Source organism: Balaenoptera ricei, chromosome 15 (genome assembly GCF_028023285.1).
Source record: "Balaenoptera ricei isolate mBalRic1 chromosome 15, mBalRic1.hap2, whole genome shotgun sequence".
NCBI classification, from domain to species: domain Eukaryota; kingdom Metazoa; phylum Chordata; class Mammalia; order Artiodactyla; family Balaenopteridae; genus Balaenoptera; species Balaenoptera ricei.
Window position 1 is genome coordinate 89414157 of NC_082653.1, and position 9119 is coordinate 89423275.

A 9119-nucleotide genomic window follows, 5' to 3' on the forward strand; every position below is an offset into this window, starting at 1 on the left:
GAGGTCTCCCCGCCCACCCCCTCCCTTAGGAGTCGCCAGGCCAGAGTCTGTGCACGAGGCCGTTGACGGGTCTTGTCTGCGATCCGGAGCCCTACGTGTGCAGGGGAAGCTGTGTGCGGCTGGGTCCCCGTGCGGCAGCTGAGAGGGGTGGTATCTTCACGTCCCACACACCACGCACGTGTCCCCTGAGTGGAGGGGTCACAGTCGTGACATTGACCGGCCATCTCTGTCCTGTTCAGGCTGACGGAGGAGCGCCTTCTCGCAGCCACAGATCGTGCACAAGACTTGGGGGGGGGGGCCTCCTCCGTTCTCGCTGCCTCCTTCCTTGCCACCCTATTTCCCCCTCCCCCTCTCCTTCCTTCTCTCCTGCTGCCCTCCCTGTCCCCTCTCTCCCCGTCCCCTCCTCCCCTCCCTCCACGTCTTGGCCTCCCCTCTCCTCCCCAGGCGTCCTGGCCTCAGGGAAGCCGCCTTCCACACCCCCAGTTGCTTCCCCTGGGGCGTGCCCAGTGGGCCAGGCCTGCGTGTGGAAGCCTCTTTTACAAGGAAGTCCTTTGCCCCAGACCTCACTTGGCCCCGGAGGGCAGGGGTAGGGACATCTCGGCTGCCCCAGCCAGAGGACACCTGCCCCCAGGAGGACTCGTTGAGCCACCCTGGCCCAGACCAGCCCCGCCCAGCCTCGTCCCGCCCCCAGAGGCCAGCCCACCAGGCCAAGGGCGCTGCCGCAAGGTGGCCCTTCCCTCCCACGCCAGGCCGGTGGGAACGCGGCCAGGCTGACCGCACGGCCGCAGGAGAAGAGGCCACGATGCTCTCGGGGTCTTTACGTCACTTCTGCATTTTCTTTCCACAACAGCCCTGGAACCGAAGTATCATCGTCCTGTTTTCCCCGATGGGGAAACTGAGGCTTGGAGCTGTGATATGATTTGCCCCGTCACAGGGTCAGCAAGAGGCTGAAGCCAGGCTCAGCCGGCCCTTGGATGGCTGTTCAGGGCTGGCAGTTTGGACGAGGGGAGGGCTTCCTGGAGGAGGAGGGCCACCTGGCAATGCTGTCAGTTCAGAGGGAACTCGAGGCCCAGGTAGGGTGGGGACCTGCCAGCCCCCAGGCCAGAGCCATGGCTTCTGATTCCCACACGTCTCTTTTCAAATAGAAGCGACTGAGTTTCTTAGACAAGAATATTAATCACCACAGGCCTGGACGTTGGATGAAAAGATGCCAGACAAGCAGCCCTGCCCCCCGCCAACCTCATGGACCATGCTACATCTCTGCTAATGCTTAGAAAATCAGGGCGCCAGGAATCCCACTACTGGGCATATACCCTGAGAAAACCATAATTCAAAAGGAGTCATGTACCACAATGTTCATTGCAGCTCTATTTACAATAGCCAGGACATGGAAGCAACCAAAGTGTCCATCGACAGATGAATGGATAAAGAAGATGCAGCACATACATACAGTGGAATATTACTCACCCATAAAAGGAAACGAAATTGAGTTATTTTTAGTGAGGTGGATGGACCTAGAGACTGTCATACAGAGTGAAGTAAGTCAGAAAGAGAAAAACAAATACGGTATGCTAACACATATATATGGAATCTAAAAAAACAAAAAAAGGTTCTGAAGGACCTAGGGGCAGGACAGGAATAAAGACGCAGATGTAGAGAATGGACTTGAGGACACGGGGAGGGGGAAGGGTAAGCTGGGACGAAGTGAGAGAGTGGCATGGACATACCTACACTACCAAATGTAAAATAGATAGCTAGCGGGAAGCAGCCGCACAGCACAGGGAGATCAGCTCGGTGCTTTGTGACCACCTAGAGGGGTGGGATAGGGAGGGTGGGAGGGAGACGCAAGAGGGAGGAGATATGGGGATATATGTATATGTATATATATAGCTGATTCACTTTGTTATAAAGCAAAAACTAACACACCATTGTAAAGCAATTATACTCCAATAAAGATGTTAAAAGAAAGAAAGAAAATCAGGGCGCCCAAAACCTAACAGGAGAAAACATGGGTGAGAGCACAGGACACATCACCAGAGCTTCCACGTGGCAGGAAACCGTCCTCACAGCCACCTGAAGGAAGGATGCCGTTTCTAACCAGAGGGGAAGGGTTAAGAACACACAGTCTGTTCACACCTGGGGTTTTAGGTTGTTTCCAACTTTTGCTTTTTCAAGTAGCTCTGCCCTGAACCCTTTAGTCTGTGGCCGTTCTGTATCTGGGTCATTTTCTTAGGCTAGGTGCCCAGACATGGGATTATGGGGTCAGGGACCATGGCCACTTTCACGGCTCCTGATCCAAGTGGCCGCCAGCTCTGACCGCGGCCAGCAGCCGCTGGGAAAGCAGCTCCCACGGCCCCTCCCCTCCTGCTTGGTGTCCTCCCCTCCATGGGAAACAGCGGACCCTGGGCTGCGTTTTCATTGTTGGCCGGCAGTAGAGTGTCTCCGTGAGTTTGTCCCCATGTGTCGCTTTTGTGCATCTTCCCTGGTCTTCTGACGAGAGAACATGAGCAAAGAGACCCCGGTCGATGATGTGTTTTAAAGATTTGGCTGATACACTTATTCTGTGCAGATGAAAATACACAGGGACAGTGGAAACATGATTATAACACACAACTGAAGGATTCCCTTTGTTCAGGTTTTTAAGTTTTTTACCCGTTTTCAACTTCTATACTGTCAAATCCGATAGTCCTTTTTGAACTTTAAAAATGTGACACATAGCAAATGTGATTTGTTCTATGTCTTCTAGAGCTCTGAAAGCTCTCTGCCTTCTAGAAGTCTCATCAACTATGGGAAAACTAGAAAATACGAATTAGCATTTTTTCATAACTTTCATTTTGAAAAATTTCAATCTTACAGAAAAGTGGTAACAATAGTACGAGTGGCTGGGTACCCTTCACCTGCCTTAAGCACCCACTTGCTCTCCCTACCTGGGCTCTGCCATCCATCCACCTGTCATCTATCTGTCATCTACCACCCGTCTCCCCCACTAGGTATCTATGTATCTTCCATGTATGTATGTATATACATATGCATCTATCTATCTATCCATCTATCCATCCATCCATCCACCTATCCATCTATCCATCCATCTATCTTTCATCTGTCACTTCCACTCCCCATTCCTTGAACCATGTGAAAACAAGCTTCGACATCCTGACTCTTCGCCCCAGGTACCACGGGTCTCCCAAGGACAAGGAAGTCCTCCTGCATTACTGTGACACCATCACCACACCTAGTGGTTTGACTTGGATACAATAACGTAATATTTCTCCGGTGGACCCAGTTATGTCCTGAGAGCTGCTTGCTGGTCTGGACGGAGGAGCCAGTCTAGGACCGGGCGCCGAGCTGACCGTCCTGCCTTTTCAACCCCCGTCGGCCCCAACAACTCGCTCCCCGTGTTCTCTTCATGACAATGATATTTCTGAAGGGTCAGGAGCAGGTGTCTGCTGGACCCTCTCTGAACCTGGGTGTGTCTCCCCCTCCTCAAGGCGACGGTTTTGGTGAGAACGCTGCAGAGGAGGGCGTGGACCTCCACCAAGACACACGTGGCTGAGTTTGTTCCAAAGCGTTTGTTTAACAACTTAATTTCTCAATCCATTGAAATGTATTTAGTGGCGAGGGGCAGTGAGGGTTTAGTCAGGTAGTTTCTCTAAACTGCCCCAGTGGCATTTAATAAATAATCCTTTCAATTCCTCTAGAACAGTCTTTTCTGGGCTCTGCATGTTCCCGCCCTTTTGTCCTGAGAGCCACGCTGTTCTGATTATTCCAACTCTATGGTATTGAACCTTCCTTCTCACACTCACAGCCCCTGCTCTTCTTCATTCTAGAAGTTTCTGTGCTCACCCCTCAGCCCCGCCTCGACAGGCCACTTTGACTCCTTGCTCCCTGTGAGCCGAGGTCACCTCTGTGTGGATTCTACCAGCTCTGGTCTGACTTGTGCCTTGTGCGCCAGGGAGGTGCTGGCTTCCCCGACGTGGGAAGCCTTTGCCATCCAGTGAGCCCGTCTCTCTGGAGGACACCATCTCACCGCCTTTCCTCCAGGAGGCCTGGAAAGCCACTGAGGCGTGTCCCTGCCTTTCCGTGAGCCCCAGGCTCCGACCTCTGCCTGGTGGGGGGGCGAGACCTGTCAAATCTGAAGGCCAAGGGGGAGTGTAGGCCCCTCCCACCCCATCCACAGTCAGGACAGAGGGACAGGGCCTGCAGGCGGCCCCCAGGGAAGGAGATGCGGGTTAGCTGTGGGTTCAAGCCAGGTGATCAGCCAGACCCTGTGAACCCTTGGAATTCATATCCAAGATGCAGGGACTTGGCCATGAGTCCTGAAGACCCTGGGAGTTGGTGGTGGTGGGGGGAGCAGTTAGCTGCTCTGGTCTGGCAGGCTGGCAGGTGGTCGGTGGTCAGTAGAGTTTCTGTTTATGTCCCTACATGTTGTGTCCCCGCCCACAGCCTTCCAGTGGCCTGTGTCCCCCTAGAACAAATCCACATTCCCTAACTTGGTCTTAAGGCCTGTGTGACCTGCCCACTGCCCACCTGTCCCAGCTCATGCCCTCCTACCACCCCCTCTTGTTGGTCCTCGACAAACCAAGCCGGTTCCTGCCTCAGGGCCTTTGCACAGGATGCTGTGACCTCTGCCTAGAATGCTCCATCCCGATCTTCTCGTCACTGGCTCCTTTTCTTTTTTTTTTTTTTTTTTTTTTAATGAAATAGCTCTTTTTATTTATTTATTTTTAATTAAATAAAGCCCATTGTGGTGTGCGGGCTTCTCATTGCAGTGGCTTCTCTTGTTGCAGAGCACGGTCTCTAGGTGCGTGGGCTTCAGTAGTTGCGGTGTGTGGCCTCAGTAGTTGTGGCATGCAAGCTCTAGGGTGCGTGGGCTTCAGTAGTTGTGGTGCATGGGCTTAGTAGTTGTGGCTCGTGGGCTTAGCTGCTCCGGGGCATGTGGGATCTTCCCGGACCGGGGCTTGAACCCGTGTCCCCTGCATTGGCAGGCGGATTCTTAACCACTGCGCCACCAGGGAAGCCCCGCACTGGCTCCTTTTCAAACAGGCCTTCCTGACAACCCCAGATTCCTGACCTGGAAGAGTGTACACTTACTTGTCACTTGCTTAGTGCTCCCTGAAGAGACTGTGTGTTCCGTGAGGGCATCGTGTTAGCACTGCGTCCCCATGCCGTGCCCAGTGCCTGGCACAGAATATCTGTTGCGTGAATGAGTGAATATTTCCTCAAGCGGCCCTATGAGTTGGCTGTTACCCAGAGGAGGCAGCTGAGGCTCCGAGATGCTAAAGAGTTTGCTCAAGGTCATATGGCAGATGAGGCAACGGGGGGTGGGCAGAGCAGACCCCCCGCTCTGCTGGTCTCCAGGTCCTTCAGGGTTTCCAGGGCAGGACATGCCCCACCCCGCCCCCTACACTCACACTCACCTGCTTAGCTCTACCGAGTAGATATGAGCTCCGGGTGTCTAGACCAGCCTTGTCCAGTAGAAACGTCATTAAAGCCACATGTGGAATTCAAAATTTTCTAGTAAACACATTAAACAAAGGAAAAACACACGGGTGAAATTAATTGCAATCATACAGTTTACTGAACTCAATATGTCAAAATCTTATCATTTCAACAGGTAATTAATGGAAAAATTATTAACGAGAAATTTTACACTCTTCACTTTCATACCAAGTCCTGGAGGCTGCGTGTGTTTTACACGAACAACAGCACATCACAGCTCAGACCGGCCATGTTTCAAATGCCCAATGGCCTTGCGTGGCTAGTGTCTCCTGTCCTGGACAGTCCAGATCTGGCCTCGCTTCCTGAAGCCTCCCCAGTGCCCCTTCCCGTGGGTCTTCATTCACAAAATAGCCACAAAACGATTGCGGGCTCGTATGCTATTTAAAACTTCATTGCTGTTTGTGTATTTAAAAAGGAAAATAAAAATATTTAATGGAGATTTAAAATCAACATTGAGAATGCCCTCCTGGGCTGCTGGCTGGCTCATCTCCCTTTCTGGGGAGGCTGGACTGGAAAGGCCTGATCCCGAGCCGGGGCCTGGGGCGGCCTGAGATGACGACTTAATTAACACCCGCCCGGCACTTTCGATCTTCAAGGAGAGGTGCCCACTCAGCTGAGGCTGCTCCTGGGTTAATTGCCCTGAACCAAGAAATCCTTCCCAGAGATAAAGGGAAATGTGCTGTTTCGTCATTACAAGTTGTTCTGAAATCTGCTCTGGCACCAGGCGGAGGCCTGGGTCTGGATGCCCAGCTGGCCCCCACCTGCACCACCCAGATGAAGGCAGCTGGGCGGCTGTGCCCTTGCCTCAGGGCACCAGGCCCTGCAGGTGTGCGCAAGGCTGCTGCCTTCCTGGGCAGGAGGCTCAATGGCGGGGGGCAGCCATGCATGGTGAAGTTATCGGCCCCCACTTTTCAGATGAGAGAACAGACTCAAGGCAGTGCAGGGACAAACCACCCCAACAAGGCCAAGGTCAAGGGGCAGAGGGCAGCTAGAGCACCTTGGGACTGGGGATCAGGTGGACGTGGGCTCCAGTCCTGGCGCCTTCACTGCCAGGTGGCCACATCATCCTTCATGCCTGTCTGAGAGGTGCAGGACAAGCTGGCCTGAGGGTCCCCTCTGGAGCGCTGGGAGAGCTCGTCCAGAGCAGCCACGGCCCAGGAGCGACCGCCTGGGACAGCGTTCTGCCGCTGTGGGCAAACGCCTGACTTCCTGGTATCTGTCAAATGGGAGGTGGGGCAGCTCTCCACTCCTAGGGGTCACTCAGGGACCGAGGTGCCCAGTAGATATTAGTCATGACTCCCACTGTGAAAAAAATGATGAGAGCAATAATGGAGCGCCGGCTGGTGCCAGGTCCCAGGCAGGCACTGCACGGGGCAGAGCGGGAGTGGGGTGAGGGGGGCTGTAGGGTGAAATGCTGGCTGCGCACCACCAAGTGCTGGGCTGGCTGACAGGTCCTTAATGAAGCCCCCCCCCCACCACCTCTGAGGAACGGCCAAGGCCCTTCCCTCTCCTCCCAGGGTGCGGGGGCCATGGGCGGTGCCCGAGGGAACCCAGCGAGGGGCAGACGGCCAGACAGTCACCCCAGCTGCGCCGGGAGCCCCCCTCTGCGCCTATTCGGAGCACCTGACTCACCTTAATTATAGGTCCGCGGCACGTCGGGGCGCGCCGGGGACGCCCGAGATAGCCCGGAAGCACCGGCTCCGGGGGCGAGCGGACGACCCGGGCAGCCAGGTGCGCCTTCACCGCCCACCAGCACCTCCCCCCGCCACCCGCGGAGCTCCCCGCAGCGCCCCCTTCTTCCGCCAGGGGCCCTCTGGCTGGCCTGGGGGCGCCCGCTGCCTGCCCGGGTCGCGTGTCCGGGTCTGGGGTCCGATTTGTGTGTGTGTGTGGCGGCGGGCGGGGGGGGGTGGGCACGCGGGGCGGGGAACTGGTCGGGGGTCCAAGCCGGCCTCCCGCCCTGGGCAGGGATGCCCCGCGGAGCCTGGAGCGCCGCGCCCACGCGCTCAGCACCGCCGCCCACGCCTCCTCCGCCTCCGATGTATATTTAGCCTCTTTATCAAATGTTCGCAGTGAACCGTGTGAACCGCCTAATAGCGGCTGGAAGTGAAACTCGATTCCCGGACAGAAAGGAGCATGTGACCACGCCTGAGCTGCAAGGATCGCCGACAGGGGCAGGTGCTGGAGCCCCCACGCGCCCGGCCTCCGGAGTGAGGCCCCCTCTCCCGCCGAGCATCCGACACCGCCTTCCCACTTAGCCCCCTTCTCCAGAGATGAGGACGCCAGAGTGTGAAACGGGGAGGGGTGTCGGGGAGAGGTGCCAGGGCCCGGAGTCCACGCGTGCGTGGGTTCTCATCCAAGTTGGTGACCTCTTGGTCAAGACAGACCAAGGTCTAGGAAACAGCTTCTAGGGATCTATTTCTGCCAGTTTCTTCCGAGGATCCGGGGGGAGGGTGGGGCGGGCTGGGTTGGGGGTCCCTGTCCCACCCCAGGGCAGGCCTTGGTGCGCCAACGCGCGTCGTGCCCCGAGTCTCCCCCCAAAGCGGCTGTCGCGCGGCTGCACAAGTTTGTGCCACCCTCGCGCAGCCGCTGTTGTCGTGGTCGCTATGACAACGCGCCGCGGTTTTATTTTTAATAGCGGCCAGCGATTAGAAGGATGCCGGCGCCGCCCCCCCGCAGATCTCCAGTCCCGGTGGTGGATGCACCCAGGCCTGCCCCTCTCCCCGCCTAGCTTTGGCTGGAGCTCCCGGAGAAGGCGGCCCCCCTTTCCGCGTTCCCAGATCTCCTCTCCTCCGCCCCAAACTCGAACTGAGAGCCCCTGAATTGCCAGGCCGGGATGGGGCACAGAGGGAATCACCCATCGAGGTTTGCTCAAAGGTGTCGGGACACCCAGGAACCAGCGAGCCTCTGTACAGAGGTTAGAGCCGGAAGGGCCCCTGCCCCCGCCCCCCCTGCAATACAAGGTGACCTTTCCTCTTTCATTCCCACACCCACTATCAAACCGAGTCCCTTCACCCCAAAGAAGTGTCCTCGGGTCCCCTCTGCCTGCGAGGAATCCGAGGCTCAGCCAGACGTGATGCAGTCAACAATCAGGATGAGTAAGCCACGGAGGGCTCTGCTCGGGGTGCAGCCTGTCCTGGCAGTGTGCTTTTGGCGGCCTTCCAGAAACCGTCCAGTGGTCTCCCTCCGAAGCCGTGGAGGTCCACCTGGTTGGACAGGGGCTGGCTCTAACGTGCTTTTAAACGGTTCCAAGGTTTCCCTAGTTCTGCCTCGGTCATCCTTCATCCTGACCCCTGAAAGCGCGCTTGACGGGGGAGGTCGCAGGTGGGGCTACGGTAGACGAGGCAGGTGCGTTGGGGGGGCTGCAGGTGTGTGGAGGCCAGTGGAAGAGCGCTGGTAGCACCGGCCCACTGGGAATCGCAGGAGGGGCCCACCCCTCCCCCCAGGAATTTGGGGGAAGGCGAGCGCCCCCCAAGCGCCCACTGGACTCCGCCTTTGAAATGCCAGAGCCGGCCGAGCCGAGGATGAAAGACCGCCTGCGGGGCTGCGCCTTTACTGCCTTTGGCGGGAGGGCGGCCGCGGCGGGCAAGGGCCTAATCCACAGGATGGGGGGCGTGGGGGTG

The 9119-nt window shown here is 56.8% G+C and overlaps 1 protein-coding gene across 1 annotated transcript; it reads right to left on the minus strand.

Moving 5' to 3' along the window:
* Positions 1-5555: 5555 nt before the first annotated feature.
* Positions 5556-8357, minus strand: LOC132349917 (uncharacterized). Its single transcript, XM_059898728.1, has 3 exons — positions 8354-8357; positions 7132-7847; positions 5556-6801 (listed from the first exon to the last, which is right to left on the minus strand). Exons 1-3 carry the CDS (start codon positions 8355-8357, stop codon positions 6790-6792), a joined length of 732 nt encoding a protein of 243 aa, XP_059754711.1. The 3' UTR covers positions 5556-6789.
* Positions 8358-9119: the final 762 nt, after the last annotated feature.